Raw genomic sequence first — 17,447 nt, 5'->3', positions numbered from 1 at the left:
CACTATTATTATTATGTCTACATTATAGGGTTGTTTTGAAAAGCAGATGAAATAATACATATGAAACAAACTTAAAACCATTTCTGGCATATAATACTGTTTATCATCATCACTGTCATCATCATTCTCATTATTCTTAATTTGGTACCACAGCGTGCTATTTATCTATTTTCAAGACTGCCCTAATATATTCATTTTAGAGGAGAAATGCAACTCATAAAATATACCTGAATCTATCTGACTTGATTGCATTAATAATCATTTAAATCTTTGAGAAGTTTACAATTTCTCTTGGTAGCCATGGGAACTTTGTCCTAAGACAACATGAGCCTACCTCGAGTAGAGCTAGTTGATAACATTTATAAGTGAAACGACATAGGTCCAGGAAGCACAGACAGCAGACTTCCCTGTTACGTAATGAAAAGAAAAGCGATAATTATTTTAGAAGTGGCAGGTGCTACCATTTATTGAGCATATATTGTCAGACACAGAACCGATTACATAGCACCATCTAATTTATTCCTCTCCCCCTTGTGAAAGCTGCGGCTCAGAGCTGGGTGCCCAGAGAGTAACAGCACCAGGCACCCAAGCAGAGGTGGGGACCTGGCGCTCTGGTTCTGAAGCCCAGCTCCTCGCCTCTACACTGTCCTCCCTCTCGTATTCTTCTAGCAGGTGTTTCTGAAATGCCTTTTAGCTCTGAAAAACCTCAGGTCTTGCCATCTTTTCTGCCAACATACCATGGACTGTAAAAGCAGACCAATTTGCTCTTGCAAACTTTTGGGATAATGATTAATAAAAACATTTTTATATCTTTAAATCTTTTACAACTTGGCTCACAAATGGTGTCAAACACGTATGTGATACAGAAAGGGAAATCATAATTTGTCTGCAGAATGCTTTGAATCCTATCAGTATATTTTGTTCTGTTTTAGTTTATCTCAGAAGGTGCAAGTGATTTCTGTAGAAATATAATGGCTTTCAGATTGAAGCCATAAACAGATCTTTGTATTGATTGACAGCCACTCAGCTAGACCAATATTAGTGGAACAAGAACATAATAAAACTGCCGTCCTTGCTTGAGCATAGAGCCCATCACCATTGTAAGTACGGTACATGGATTACTTTTATTAGTTCTTATAACAGTATCTTTTGGGGCAGGTGCAGTTATCTTCACTTTATATGTGGAGGAACTGAGGAATAGAGAGAGAAGCTGGGAAACATGCCCTTAGTCATATACATAGTAACGGGTGGTGATGGAATTCGGGCCCAGGTAGTGTGGCTCCAAGCACCCACAGTACAAGTGCTTCCTGCTGTTTTCTCGGGGCCTTTCTTTTGGTCAGTGGTGGTGAACAAACAAGGTTAACATGAGGTTTTCTAGCTTGACATTAAACTGCCATTTAAACGTGGTATTGTAAATCCAGAGTAATCCCAAGTGAATTAGTGTCATCAGCCACTTCATAGAGAGCCTTATGGAAACCCATGGCACTCATTAAATGTGTGATCGATCTAGTAATTGATATGTGGGTTTTCTTCAAATGTTCATTTTCCGTAGATAAGTATTAAAAACATTGATTTTTAATGACAGGATTTTTGTAAAATTAAAATGTTAATACACTTCTTAAGCAGTAAAATATGTAAAAAGTTTAATTCCTTTGTAACAAATTATTACTTAGATTATCTTGCTCCGGGTCTTTGATACTCTGATTAGTCCCTTATAGCTTTTACATTTCCTAAAGTGAAATGATAGATTTCTTGTAGTGATTTTGATGTTATTATGAAGATAGGACCTGATGTGGAAAATAAAAGTAATATCAAAAGAAAAGAAAGTGCCCTGGCTGGTTTTGCTCAGTGGTTAGAGCATCGTCCTGCAGTCCAGAGAGACCTTGGTTCGGTTCCCACTAAGGGCACGTACCTCGGTTGCAATTTGTCCCCAACCCTGGTTGGGTTGTGTGGGAGGCAGCCACTCGATGTGTCCCTTTCTTTTTTTTTTTTTTTTATCCTCACTTGAGGATATTTTTCCATTTTTTGTACAGATAGAGTGGGAGGGAGAGAGAGGAAGGGAGAGAGAGAGAGAGAAACATTGATGTGAAGGGACACATCGAGTGGCTGCCACCCGCACGACCAACCAGGGCCGGGGACAAACTGCAACCGAAGTACGTGCCCTTAGTGGGAACCGAACCCGGGTCTCTCCGGACCGCAGGCCGACACTCTAACCGCTGAGCCAAACTGGCCAGGGCTCGATGTGTCTCTTTCACGTCAATGTTTCTCTCTCTCTCTCTCTCTCGCTCTCTCTCTCTCTCTCTCTCTCTCTCTCTCTCTTCCTGTCTTTCCCTCCCACTCTATCTGAACAAAAAATGGGAAAATGTCCTCCGGTGAAGATAAAATAAATAAATAAATAAAAAAGAAAAGAAAGTGATCGTGAAGTGATAATATTGAAATATTTTGTTGATAGTTCTACATTTTCTTATAATATGTATTTATATTACCATTGACTTAAATCACCAAAATAATTTTTTAAAAGAGAGCTAATATCTGTGGTCAAGTCAACCCTTTTTTGATGTTGTTGTTTTTATGTTTGTTTCTATTTAATTGAAGCTTAATTGCTTAAGAATTTTTTTGTCATCAGAAAATTAATCTGCAAACTAATACTTTGTGTATATGGTCAACCACTGTCATGCAAAAAAGTACTTCATCTCAATTTGAAACAGAATAAAAATCCTTTAATGACTTTCCTTCTTTTGCATTGTGACATATATTCTTTCAAAATCTATTGGCAAAAATGGAACATTTCAACAAACAGTTCTGCTACCTACATGAATAGATTAAAGCCAAGAGAACCAGAGTGTATTAGTTCTTTTTTCATCAGTTTAATTCTAACACTTTGGGGTTGCGGGTGTAATACTGCTGAGAGTCCTTAATTAGTGGAGGATCATCTCTTGTATTATTACGTGTAGCTTTACCTTGACTTGAATCTTTTTCATTGCTTATTAAGCAGAATGAGATTTCTAAAATATTGGGCAGAAGGTCTAGAATCCTTGAAATGGTACAGAATTCTTAAATAAACCTCTCTTGGAGAATGATAGGACACATTTGGTAGTGTTCTCCATATTGTGGAATTGTCAACCAAAGCCTTCTTATTTAATAAATTCTACAAGAGCTCTGGGATTATTTTTTTGTTAAGATGTTTTGCCAATTCTTAATCAGACATTGAAAATGAGGGCATTTCAGTTGTATGCCAGACAAGATTGGCTCAAGTACTAAAAACCTGTTTTTGCATACATGGAAGTATGAACATTAAGTTCAACTTCATCCATTGTGAACCCGGGTTTAAGCAATGGAATTGTGCTAGCAAGAAAGGATGTTAGTCATCTCTACAAATCCACCGCGTGCTGTGTTCTTCATGGGAAAGCATCACTTGATGGAACAGATTCCTTAGTTAGATGTTCTTTCCCAGGAAAAATAGACATAAATATTAAGAATAATGGTAATGGATTGTTACTTGGCACTTACAGCTAGGAGCAAGAATTCCGACATATGTGTTTATCTAAATGATTTACGCTAATACAAATAAATAACCTTTGATACACACTGAGAACAGCTGCGCTTTTGCTCATGTTGAGGAAAACATTATTCATAAATACATGAATATGGTCTTATTCATCTTCTATCATCAAGCTCTTATGTAGGAAGGTATATAAATAATGTCCTTTTACAGTAGTTTAGTCATCCTTTTTTTAGGTTGTGTAATCATGCTTAATAAAACGAGATATTAAAATACATAGTTTTGCCCAGCTGGTGTGGCTCAGTGGTTGAGCATTGACCCATGCATCAACAGGTCACTGGTTTGATTTCCGGTCAGGGCAAATGCCCAGGTTGTGGGCCCAATTCCCAGTGCAGGGCATGCAGGAGGCGGCCAGTCGATGTTCTCTCTCATCAATGTTTCTGTCTCTCTCTTCCTCTCCCTCCCTAAAATCAATAAAGAAAAAAAATGAAATAAAATACATAGTTTTAAAGTTAATAAAGAATCCATAAATTCTAATTTTCCTTTTTCTCCCTGCTATAGGCTTGTCTCTCCAGAGCAGCCACCAAAGGCCAAGTTCCTGACCTTGGGGTCCAAATTTCGCTACAGCGGCCGCACCCAAGCCCAGACCCGAGAGGCCAGCGTCCTCATCGATAGGCCAGCGCCACACTTTGAGCGCACGTCTAGTAAGCGGGTCTCCAGGATTCTAGATGGAGGTAAACACATTTATGAGAGTTTTGGATTCCATTAATCTTTGTAATCCAGTGGGATCAGAAGATGTTGATCTAGTTGATAAGGTCCCCAGAAATATCCTAGAGGGATAGCCGTATTTTTTTCTGAGCAAATAAAGTTCTATTTCTTATACTCAAGAAAATTTTGTAGTGTTTTGAAGTTGTTATTCTGAACCTAAATTTTTCTTTTGAATTATCAGTGGACATAAATAGTAGCTAAGAGTTCTCATAGATGAGATGTTGGACGCACACATTTTTACTAGTCTGACTTAATTGTGATGTATTTTATGTGGCTTACTTTTTTTGGCAAAAATGTAATTCCAGGGTCTTTCTGGTGTGGTAACATCTGAACTTTTACTCAAAGGAACTTGAAACATTCAAATTTTTATGAGTTTAAAAACTCTGCAGCTTACCAAACTTTCTAGCGTGTGAGAAACCATCCATAGCTTCAAAGGATTTGTTTAAATATGGTGTTTTCACGTACAGAAAGGAGCGCTAAACTATCTAGTGTGAGTTGGTCGGCTCCCCCAGTGGAGTCTTCCTCCGAAACGCCTGGAAGCAAATCCATTTCAGGGATTGGCAACGGGTTTGGGGAAAGAGATGGAGCACAGCGGATGAGTGGGGAAGGTGGGCACTTGAAAACAGGGCCCTCTTTAGTATAATTTTATGAGACCACCCAAAAAAATGTATAAGGAGACTGTAAACTTGGTTCAAATCAATGTCCACATTTCAAATGTAGTGATTTAAATGTAGAGAATCACTAATATACGATAGCTGTCAGTGTAACTTAGCTGACCGCCGACTGAACATTTTTCAAGTAAATCTGAAAAGGGTGCCCGCCGCTCATATAAATATTTCACAAGCTTTGCTCCTTGCTACACAGAATTTATGCAAGTGCTGAATAATGCAGGCAGTGTTGTTTAATGCCCTGAGAGAAATCATTCCTCTTTCTGATACGCTATCTGTTTCAGCCTTTGTTTTAAGCTATGAGTTTTTATAACTCTGATACTGCGAATTTTAGAGTATATGAGGAAGAGTAAAAAACCACTGCGATTTCTATGAGGTACATCAACTGTGCTCAAGGAAACCCACCATCTTACACGGGCAACTAGTGCAGAGGGTTATAATAGGTTTGTATCTGAAAACAATGATTTTTACAAGTGAAAGCCACAAACATGGCATAGTAATCCATTATGTCTCCTTTTGTGCTTTGAACACTGTAATTCATCAGATGGGCAAGTTATCAAAAGGATTATTGTGTTGTTGTGAAAAATAGAAGGCTTTTCATGCCAGTGCAGGACCAGACAGCCAGTGAGCTGTTTGGTTAGGGCTTACATTCTCCCTTTTTCCCCCTCGAAGCAAAGCTAGGATGTGGCCTGGACGGCTTCATTTTATCCCATTGCTCGCCAGTTAAGTACCATTTGTTGTTGTTGTTGACATATGTTGTATTTTCTTTTTCCTGTTTGGTTTTTAAGTCAGGCTACATTAGTATAGATATATGTATTAACGGTCCTCACTTTAGGGCTCGACAAATTAAATTTTCTAGTGATCACATAGAACATAAAAATCAATGTGGTATCTAAAATCAAATATCAACATAAAAGTCAATTGAGAACAGCTGTTTTAGAACAGTGAGATTCTATGATCGGAAAATCAAACCAAAAAGTGGAAAATATAATAAGCAGGGACACTAGTTAGATGGGGTCATCTGGGAACGGAGGCCTATGTGAGGAAGAGCCACTTCAGTGGAGATTTGAAGGATGAGGAGGAGGCAGCCATGAGTGGAGCAGGAGAGAAAGCATCCCTAGCAGCAGGAGCGCAGGTTTGAAGGTGGTAAGATTCGGGAGAGCTTAATACATTCTAGAACAGAAAGAAGGCAAGTGTAGTCAGAGCTCCGTAAGTGATGGGAGAGGTAGGCTGGGGCAGGTCACACAGGCCTTGCAGGCCACGGGAAAGACGTGGTTTTTGTTCTAGATGTTGTAGGGAGCTGCCGAAAGCTCGGTGGCTGGGGCCTACAAGCTTCTCAGGGTTCTACAAGTGTGTAAGACCTGGAAAAAATGGTTTGCTTCAACATGCAAAAAAAAAAAAAAAAAAAAAAAAATCCCCCTGCAAACTGAAATTAGTAAGTATTTAAAAGTATGGAAAGACGCCCAGCTGGTGTGGCTCAGTGGTTGAGCAACGACTCATGCCCCAAGAGGTTGCTGGTTTGATTCCCGGTCGGAACACATGCCCAGGTTGTGGGCCTGATCCCCAGTGGGGGGCATGCAGGAGGCAGCCAGTCAATTTTGATGCTTCTCTCTCTCATCGATGTTTCTGTTTCTTTCTCCCACTCCCTTTCTCTCTCTCTAAAAAAATCATTTAAAAAAAAAAACATTTAAAATATAAAAGTATGCAAAGTCACCATTTTGTCAACATCATTGTGTAAATTTAAAATTTATTAAAATTCTGATATTACATCTGAAACCATTCCTAAGTCAGATTTTTCCCATTTTGCAATAATTTCTGAGTATATGTAGGGGTGCTTAGAAATTATAATCATAAGGTAAAAGAGTTACTCATAGCTATAAGCTTTCCAAGGGAAAATATGAAAATCTTCTCAAAAGTTAAAAAAACAACAACAAAAGAACACCTGGAAAATAATTATACTTAATGTAAGATGTGAGTGCATTTTATGATATTCTGTGGGCTTTCAAAAGTATGAGTACTGAAGGGCTGTGAAAGTCTTAAAAGGGACCTTGGGTGGTCAAGTAGAGATGGAAGAACTGGCCACATTTAGAAATAGATCCAAGTCCTTGATTGCACTTGCAGGTGTTGAGGTGAAGGAAGAGACTTCGAGGTTTCTGGCTTGAGTAAGGGTGCAAGTATGAGGGTGGCCAATGAGGAAGCCTGAGGAAGGAGGACGTTTTAGTCAGTGCACGTGAAGCGTGTGGATCAAAGATTTCTTGTGAATCATGCACTAGATAGTGTTTGATTAGTGTTTGATACCTCCCAAGTTCAACATGGTGGATCACACACAGCCCCTGCCCTCCGGGAACTTGCAGCCTAAGGGCCTTTGTGGTTATTGGGCTTCTCTGGGAGCACGGAAATGGGCCGGTCAGGAACTTTTTATACAAGTGAAGTGACCTCAGTGGTTGCTCCTGTGGTTTGGGGGAGAGACTACAGATAGAGGCTTTGCCAGCTAGCTGCTACTCACTTTGCCGTGTTGAGCTCTGAGGCCGTCTTGGGTTGTTGCCATGTAACACAAATGTCAACAGTCTGTGCACCTGCCCATCTGTAGGAGAGATGAAGGGAGCTCCTGAGGGCCAGGCTTGCTGAGTAGGAGGGTGTCTGTGTAATAGATTTACCAATAGGTCAAGTTGAGGCATTTAGGAGGGAGGTCAGAGAAATGAAAACTATTAAACATAAACATGGAAGTTAATTCGCTAAAGTCTACCTTTACTGTCTTGTCACAGTTTTTAATGACATTCATATTAAATTTTTTTATGGAAGAATTCTTTAAACTTATTGGAGCAAATCATTTTAATAAAGAGATAATTATTTGTTTCAGAAATAAGCTAAGATCAAAAGAAATCCTAGAGAATTAAAATAATGCTTATATTGTAATTCTGACACGCTGCCTTGACTCTCTTGTTTCAGCTGGTCTTAGAGCTCCTTCTACTGGCTAACTCCGTGACCAGAGTATATCCTTCAAAAAACTGATTTGAAGGCCTGGTGTAGTTTAATGCGTTAAAATTCAGAGTACGTTTAGAGTTTGGTACAAGTTTAAAAATGAGTTTGTTTGGTATGTTGGTATTTTCAGAGCCTGAGCGATGTTCCTGTTGTCTACATGCAGCCCGTTTATCTGTGTAAAGGGGGAAGTTTCATAGTGTGACCATTTAAATGTCCTAACGTAATCCAAATGATCATTCTTTACTAGCTCTAATTGGTGATGCGGACCAAAGTGTTATGAAGGATTTTCCTGGCCCTGCTGGGGGGGGTTCAGCATATGGCCGTGGAGTTACCAGCACTGCCACGGTCCAGGATGGGGATGGCAGGAGGGACATCAGAAGCCCCACTAAAGCCCCACATGTGCAACTCATTGAAGGAAAGGTATGGTAAATTAGTAGAATATGTTACCTTCATTGTGTGCTTAGCCTAGAGGCTCTCTGTTGCATTTGTTTCAGAACTTAAATATTGTTTAAAGTCAGTCAATGTATGTTCTCTATTGATATAATTTCCCAGTTTTCAAATATGTAGGCTCTTGCTGATTTGGACAGGGTTTCTAACCTTTTTCTGAGTGGTGGTCAAAGCAAAATATTTCAACGTAAATTATATTAATTCAAGTAAGTAATTTATTTGCCTTTTTGACACTTTTCATAATCCTTCTATTTAGTTAAATCCCCAAATGATAAAAGCTATGATGATCTGAAATTTATATTTGCTTGTTATAAGTAAAATTTTAAAGTATATTCTGTCTTATTACTTTAATTACATTGACTTAAATGTTTTGGAATGAACAAAGATGGTCTTTATGAAAAATACTACTTTTCATTAGTAATCTGTAACTGATGAAGAAGAAATCCTTAAGCAAAGGATGTTTTGTGCACAGTGAGAAGCTGATGTGTTCCTTTTGGCATCAGGTGGTGCATATGTACCACAGTGGATGGAGAACTGCCTTGTACTATGTTTTCAAATTTGTCACTGTTATTTATGTAGCCTTGGGTAAGTGAAGTCACTTAGAGGTTGATTTGAAGAGGTTGAGTTCTTCAGATGTCTTTTCTATATCTGCACGAAGCAGCACAAAAAAGAAATGAAATCGTTCTGTAGATTTATAATCTTTTCTAAATTTTAACTTTGAAAATTCTAAAGACATGCCACATGAATTCATAAAGGACCTGCTAGATGAACTAGGTGCCAGTTCCTCCGGAATTGGATGACCTCTGAATCTCAGCACAGACGGGAGGGTGGGGGGACCACGTGGACCACATGCCTCAAGGACGGCTTCAGGAGCACGTGTGTCAAATCGCCTTGGTTAAAGAATCTGAGTATCCTATTTAAAACATCATTTGGTCGAAAATTACTTAGTTAAAAATAACAAGTCGTGCTCAACAAGGTATCCTTCAACTGCTGAAAGTTGCCAGAATCCTTTATAACTGCTGAAGAGGCACCCAGGAGAGTCGCTACTTATATCTGAAACAGAAGAGCTCAGCAATTCAAAGGCTGCGTTCCATTTTGCCTAGTTAATTGGATACATCCAGTTATTTATTTATTTTTTTTAAACATCCCTTTAAATTCCAAAGGAAATTCTGCTTATCTTCAGCAAAAGACTAAGTGTGTTGGCCATTTTGCTAATGCTTTGCCTGTCTGCCAGCAGCCAGGTTTAAAGGTAATAATGCTATTTGAGTTCCATCGGATCTATTTGCACCCAGTCAGAAAATAATAGTTAAATTAGTCTATACCTGTACATTTTATATGATAAAAGTAGTTCAGTTTTCCTCTTTAAAAATAGATCATTTAATTCATTTTCTAACCCCACTGTATTAATACAATCCCTACTTTTGAGTAAAAGTGTTCACTAACTACCTATTTCTTCTCTCCTCTTTTGCCTCTGTTTCTTCTTTGAATGTATCTGTTGTGTAATTTCACGTTCATCCATGGATTTGCCCCTGAGAACAGCCTGCTTTCATGTGCCCACCTTCCCCCCTCATCCGCTATGCTTTGTCTCTTTCCCCAAACCTGTTGCCAGTCCCTGAGGTGGACTTGCTTTCAGACATTTCGGAGGAAGACCCCTTTGGGGAGGCCGACCAAATCACACTAGACAGCTTAGAGGTCCTTTCCACAGGTGAAGCATCCGAGCAGGGGTACTGTGGAGTTGCTGCCCTTGATTCTGTCCTGGATCCTGTTGTAGCCCCTTCTCAGACTGACTGTCCTTCCACCCACACTGAGCTAAACGAGGCCAACCACAGGGATGCTGAGTTTAGGCCCTTTCCCTTCAGTTTCTGCAAATGCTTTCCGTCCAGCTTCCCCTCCCTCCTCGATGAAGATGGGTATCTTGCTTTCCCTAGCCTCCCCAAGGTCTGGGTCTCCTTCCTCCCCGCTGACGTCCAGCACTACGTTCCCATCACCTCCCCTTCCTTCCTTCCCTCCCTCATCCTCATCTTTGGGTTACTTCTCTCTGCTTCTCAGTCAGTGCCTTTTTCACTCACCTTTTCCCTTCCTCTGGCTCTATCCCTCTGCTACCTAGAGGCCAAAGCCACGTCCTATAACGTTTCTTATGACTGTGACGTGAGTGACAGGACCGAGGAAGAGGAAGTCGTGTGTGGTACTCCTACATAAGCTTCAGTCTGTGCAGTCAGCAGAACCACACTTCATGTTATCCCTTTCCTGATGTAGAGTGTAAACATGTGCACAGACTTTACCACTGATTGCCCTCAATGTAGTATGAGCTGCACATTTTCACACATACAACATGTCAGTGCATGAGAAACAAGTGTAAGCAACTTCCCTTTCATTGATATCCGTTGACCATGTCCACACATTCCAAGTTGAAAGCACATTTATTGGATTATTTTATAAATATCTGTAGACCTCACTAGGTCTAAAAAAAAGAACTTAGGATGCAGCGGACATCACTGTAATTTATGTGTATTAGTAGAGCTCCTTATTATTTTTTTAGAAAGTCAAGCTTGTTGTTCTTGCATTTATGCATCTTGATTCCTTTACTCCTGACATTTGTAGTTCTAACAGAAACCCCTTGTCTCACTATTATTGTAGCATTTGGAGACTAGATGCATTTCAGGTAGTGTTTTGATGTGTTTGTTTTTATTTTTTAACTAAATCACACAATTGTGTGACAGAGTCACCGTCAGGTATTTTGTAAGGAAGCTACTATTGTGTTATCTTTTCTTTAACAAATATGTATGAAAAATGAAACAAGGCTTTTTGAAAATTTAGACTATATAGCCCTAAGGTTGGGCCTCTTAGTGTTCCTTTATTTCAAATGAGATGTCTGGTTTGCGGATTTTTACCCCTGATAAGGGCTGCTTCTGCACTGACAGTCAGTCTGGGCCGATGTGTGCATTGTTTTTGATTGTTTTGTAAAATGTGGTCCGGTGACTTAGTGTCTCGATATCCCATGATTACTATCAATACATAGAGTAAGTCACAAAATTCAGAGCAAACCTAAAGAAAAATGTAAAGATAATGCTATGATTAGGTATTGTGGGAGAAACCATGAATCTTAAAGGTTACCTGAGGATGTTAAAGATGGACATTTTAGAGAATCCAGTGTTGACCAAAGAATTGGAATATAATTCTTAACAGATTATTGGCTGTGTCTAATGTTTACCTTCTGATGAAAAAAGATACTCTGAGCTCCTTGCTGACTTCTCAAAAATAGTTGAATACTTAAAAAAAAGAGAGAGAGAGAGACTATTTTGAACTCTCAGATTTGACACTATCATTTTATTAAAGAAGAAAAAGAATGATATATGATCCTGCTATCAATTAACATGTAAAGGTTAAACTATTTTCCTTTGGTATCAGATCACTATTTTTCTTTCTTGCCATTCCTGCCCTCAATCAGTAGTCATCAGTATTTATGCTAGTTTTAAATTTACTAATTTATTCTTTGGGAACATTAGATAACAGAATTGTTCAACTATGAAAAACGATTATTGTTTAAAGGATTTTATGAAAGAAAAGTGGCTATATTTCAGAGTCTTTTTAAAATACCCACCATTTTAACATGAATATAGCAAAGTAAACCAATCCCCCCACCCAAGGAAAGAAATCTATGTTAAAACACTGAATAATAAGGTGAACATTTGTCCCAGACATAAAGCAAAAGCCAATTTTTACATCATTATACTTTGCCCTTATCACTAGTTGATTTACACATTTCCTAATAGAACTGATTGAATTATGCCATTTTTACACTCTCATATTTTTCATTTCCCGGGTTAAAAAAAATATTCCAAAGCAGTACATATAATCTAGGGACTGAGAAAGAGTGAAGCTCCCATTCTCCATTCCACCTTTGCAAAGGATCATGTCCATCGTTTATACAATACTGTAGGTGAAGCAAGACCGAGTGGCTTAATATTCTGCATCTTCTGAGAGCCACGCAATACAGGTTGGTAATGCTGGTTCACTACTGAAGTTCAAATACAGCTTCTTTGCACCTGGTAGAGTTTCCACTGATACTTCCGTTTTCTGGCCACTTGCTGTATGACCTTTTAGGTGAAGATGGAAGAAGAGGAAACACAGCTGGAAGAGGTGGATATTTTTTCTGCAAAGTTAAATCCTGGTGGCTGCTGCCTGCCATTATTATTGTGTGTGGGTGATGCACTTTCAGGGTTTATTTGTGAGTTTTGCTTGGTGTGGCTTTAGGTTCTTAAGATTTTTATTACTTTTAATGTCTTAGACTATCCAACTCTGGGTTGTTTCTGGTGCTTGCTGATTGATACACTTATGTTTATTTGCTTTTTCCCCCCCTGTGTGTGATTTAATTTCACAGAAAAATTCCTTGAGAGTAGAAGGGGATAATATTTATGTCAGACATAGCAATTTAATGTTGGAGGTTTGTATAATTTAAGAAAACAACTGTCCTGATGGCTGCCAGGCTGCTGTGGACGGGAGGTCACTCACAGGCTGGCTGGCGACCTTTTTCAAGCACAGTGCATGAAATGCATGGGGAACATTCAACCTGGGAGTGCATGTTACCGGTCCAACTGGGTCTTTTAAAGTGGCTTAGGTAGGAATATATTTACTAGAAGTTCTCAAAGTGACAGCTGGGAAAAAAAGTTCTGTTTCATCAAATGAATGGAGTTTTTATCCATTAACTTTGAAGTTCTATAAGTAAACTTATTCTCTTCTAATGGGTTATCTCCAGGGCATGGAATCCGAAGTAACGTAATCCCATCCTTAAAATACATTAACCACAACAGATATTTGTTGATTTGGCATTAAATTATTTTACTGTTGGTCTGCGTCCACAGTATTTTGGGGGGTGAGGAGGGAGGTGGGCGGCGGCACTAAAATCTATGCAATTAGGAATGTGGTCTACTTACAGTATTCCATTTGAAAGTATGCTAATTAATGGGATTGTTGTGTTTAAAAATAGAGTATATGAAAGGAAAAAAAGGAGGAAAAAAAAAGAAAACCTAGCCACCCAATTAGGAATGTACATTACATTCCCCGTGTCACACGAGAACTTTCTCTCTCTCCTTATTTAAGGTAGTACATGGCAATGTATTTAGTGGTGAACTGCAATTCTTTGTAATCCAACTAATCAGTTTGGTTGCTTTCGGCAGCTTTGATAATGATCGGAAATGTATTTTTGCATAACTTACTAAAATGCTCTAAATGTAATATATAACATTGCTTTGAACAAATACAAGAAATGTGCCTGATCTCAAGCCACAGTCATTTTTCCATGCCATGCAAAGATTTTTAGATTTTCATGAGTTTTTGCAAATGGCTGTAGAAGCTCATAGATGAGTAACTATGCTTGTGCATGAATATGGAATATCTAATTTTATCAGATGCATGCCCTGTTCCTCTGGGAGTGGGATGAAAGCTATAATCAACAGGTGGCCCCCATGATTTTTGAAATATAAGAACACATTTAAAATTCAATTAAAACCCTTTCCTGAATAATAATTAGCTTTAATTCCCACAAAACTAGTTATCAGGGCCAGTATAAAAAAAATCCCACAAATATCACTCATCAGGGCCAACTCCAACAAAAATTAACCTGGTAGTTTTTCTTGCATCTTTGTCTGTATAAGGACCATTTGGTGTGTGGGGCAGCTGGGCCCCACATTTGCGCTTGGCAAGTACATGAAACCAGTGTGAGGCTCACTTACTTTATAGAGAGATCAAATACAAGCAGCCTGTGGAAAGTGTTATTTTTATTCCTTAAGGATTAAAAGCCACGGATGGAATTTCCTAAAGAAAGTCAGCCCTTGCTCCACCCGACCTTCCCCCTTTTTTGGTAGATGATCTTGGATTGGCTTCCCTGTCAGGCCAAATGTGTTTCTGAGTCCACCTTTCTCTATTTTTACTTGATTTCATATGTTCACAGAAGGCAACTTTAGTAGTAGCCCTAATCAGAAAGGTGAATTTATAGGAACAAAGTCATAGGCTGTGTTTCAAATCCAACTGTTAGAAAGAAGATTATTGGTGATTTCGAGTATTAGTTCCATGGCTTCCTTTTAATCATGTAAATAGTTACTCCTAAAAAAATTCTAAACCGAGACATTAGAACCCTTTAAAATGTGAATTATGAAAACATTGCACATTGGCTTTATTTTCAAATTTTGAGGAACTCATTAAGGTTATTCATAGGTGATAATATGGCTTTTGAGACTTGGCATTTTTCTTGCTTTACTATGTTTTTTTTTTAATTATAAGTTTGCTTTGTCTTATTTTTTGGTTTTATTTTTATTTTTTTATTTTTGTCCTACTGGGTTTTTTTCCTTTTGGATTTCCTCCCCCCTTTATTACGTTACACATTGCTAGGACCTGGATAAGGCCCAGGAGGACATACTGAAACATCAGGCTAGCATTAGTGAACTCAAGCGCAATTTTATGGAATCCACACCTGAGCCGCGCCCTAATGAATGGGAAAAACGACGTATCACACCTCTGTCCCTACAGACACAAGGGGTATGTCACTAGCTCTTTGTTGGCTATGTATGTCTTCAGCTTTTCAGTACAACTCAGGTTGCTAATCTCGGATGCTGATTCTCAGGAAGTTACAAAATGTTCCCATTTTTTAAAAAAATGTAATTGCTAACAATTTTTTAAAATACTAAATATTTATTAACAATGTAATACATATTGACATAGTTCTAGGTAAATTGTATGAGTTTCAAAATAGTTTTGAAATAACTATTTTACTCAAGTAAATTAGTGGCAATACATTTTTATGTAGCTTGACTTAGAAACATATGATATTTTAATAGGCTTTTCAGATATTGACTTCTGAAATAAAGTTTGCTTAATGATTAATCGATGTAGACAATATTTAGAATGGTTTAAGGTAATTACTGTGAGGAAAAGGAGTTAAACTTAGCTTTGAAGACTGATGAACTCTGTTGAAAACTTGCAGAATGTTATATCATACAACTTAAGACTGAAATGTCCCGGTAATGAAATGTAGACTAGTGTTTTAAAAACATTTTCATCCGTAACATTCTTTTTCTTTCCATGATGCCTTCTCCCCACCATTATATGTATTGCTTTCAGAATATATTCCCAAAGTATCTTCTCCATTCATTCCCATCTATATCCATTCTCTTCTGATGCTCTCACCATCTCTTTTATCATCCAAGAACTTCCATGGGCTCATTTATCATACTTGAGGAGACAGTGATTATGCTATAGTTAATACACAGTTTCAAAAGTGTATAAAGGTCTCACTCTTCAATTTCATCTTTTCCTTTTTCCTTACACCCCTCACTTCTCCATAAGTTTATCATCCAGTCTGGCTTGAGTGTTGCCAAATTGTACACATTCGATTTAGATAGTCTCATGACATTTTTATTAACCTTTTCATAAAAGGTAAAGCTGTTGCTTTACATCCCTCAGTGTGTGACAGTGAAAGGAAAGTAGCTCCAGGAACAGATGAGCAAAGGTAATTGCTGAGCTGAGAAAACACCTTTGAAAATACTGCGACTTAAAACACCATGGCAGGGTCTTATGAAGTTGTATACAACTGAAATGATTATTTTAAGATTTTTCCGAAGGTATTCATGTTCGTATTTCAGCAGCTGACTCTAGAGTGTTGTGTTTTCTGGAGAAACAGTATCTGACATGCTAAGATTGGGCCTCCCTGTGTGTGCTGCTTCATCTGGTTTGTTCCGCTGACCCACATGGTTGTTTTATGTTTGTGTTGCTGTCGATGTGATGTTCTTGTCTTATTTGTTGATTATGTCTATTGTTTAAAACAATAGAGAAAAGGAGACCATCTTTTCAAGGATATTTTATCCGTGAAGGAGAAGCATCAGATGGCGGCAACACGGCCAGTCGAAGAAAAAGCCCAGGAGGCGGACAAGGTGTTCACCTTGCATCCTTGGATCTGCTCTTGCTTTTTCCTCTTTGCCTTTATTTCTGTCCAGAGCCATGAGATAGTCTTGTTTTCTTACGTAGCAATCTGAATTGTTTTTAAATACTTTTCGAGCATTAAAAAGTTAAATCTCCATCTATAGAAACAGAGGATCATTAAGTGAGATATTGCAGAAGTACTTTATTTGAAAATTCACAATTTGAAATGCAGACATATCAACTGATTTAATAAGTGACCCCCAATTTTGATATATGTGGCTGGCAGATGGGAAACTAGGCTTTCATCTGAAAATGCATCATTTGAACAAATGTATACACTGTGGTGGTGTTAAAGTAACATTATATGTGATTTAGATTACTGGTTTACTTACTATATTTGGAAACCTTTTGAATTTTTATTTTTAATATTTTTAACGGGAAAAAAAGATTTTGGGGTACCATAGCAGCCCCTCGGATCTCTCTCTGTGTGTCTGCCTCTATGAAGTATCTGCATTACTAAGAAGTTAGCTTTCTGTTGCTTTTACATTCTTATTCTTCTGTTTCTCCTGGGTTTGCTTAGCCAGCTGGTCAGCCAGTTAATTGATGGGCCTAGAGAGCTAAGAGCCTGTTGGAGGAGAGAGTGGACATGTAAATGAGTAATTAGAAGGGGGTACCAAAGAAATTGGTGTTGACAATGAAACACAATTTTGTGTTAGAAGGCGATTGGGAAGGTGGTTTTACCATTGTGGTCAGGAAGAGATGGCATTGAAGCTGAGACCTAATGATGACAGGGAGGCAGATGTGAAGAGTTTTCCGTGTATAGGGAAGAGCAAATGCAACAGCCCAAGCAGGAGCTAGTTTAAGGAACTGAAAGACCAACTGACAAGGGCATAGGAATAATTGAGGTCAGACCCCTGACCCTGTCAGATCTTGAAGACTATTGGAATTTTGGAATTTTACTGCAGGAGTAATGGGATGCCAGTGGAGAGAGTTCAGCTGGTCTGACAGATCCCTCTGCTGCGGGTGAGGAGTTGGGATACAAGGGGTGTGAATGAGAGCAGAGATCCGTAACATGTGTTTTCCTTCCACAGAGTCGGATTTTGTAAATCAGTAGAGAGTATTATTTAGCAGAACATAAAGTGAGGGTGAAGAAGGAGGCAACATAA

General features: G+C 38.5%; 1 protein-coding gene across 18 annotated transcripts in view; it reads left to right on the top strand.

The window, feature by feature from the left end:
- The window catches only part of EPB41L2 (erythrocyte membrane protein band 4.1 like 2), a 206,369-nt gene that overhangs the window by 154,835 nt on the left and 34,087 nt on the right, over nt 1–17,447 (top strand). For 9 of the 18 annotated variants that reach the window (XM_036248002.1, XM_036248005.1, XM_036248003.1 and 6 more), the window contains exons 11-15: nt 4,064–4,236; nt 8,168–8,340; nt 12,749–12,811; nt 14,755–14,901; nt 16,191–16,292. In XM_036248002.1, the coding sequence (XP_036103895.1) occupies nt 4,064–4,236; nt 8,168–8,340; nt 12,749–12,811; nt 14,755–14,901; nt 16,191–16,292 (658 nt within the window). Of the gene's footprint in view, nt 1–4,063; nt 4,237–8,167; nt 8,341–12,471; nt 12,508–12,748; nt 12,812–14,754; nt 14,902–16,190; nt 16,293–17,447 lie in introns of all 18 variants that reach the window. The other 9 variants (XM_036248011.1, XM_036248016.1, XM_036248015.1 and 6 more) reach the window with 4 other exon arrangements.

The sequence above is a fragment of the Molossus molossus genome, unplaced genomic scaffold (genome assembly GCF_014108415.1).
Source record: "Molossus molossus isolate mMolMol1 unplaced genomic scaffold, mMolMol1.p scaffold_m16_p_8, whole genome shotgun sequence".
Taxonomy (NCBI): Eukaryota; Metazoa; Chordata; class Mammalia; order Chiroptera; family Molossidae; genus Molossus; species Molossus molossus.
Note: the sequence above shows the minus strand (reverse complement) of the source record. Positions and strands in the feature narration are given on the sequence as shown.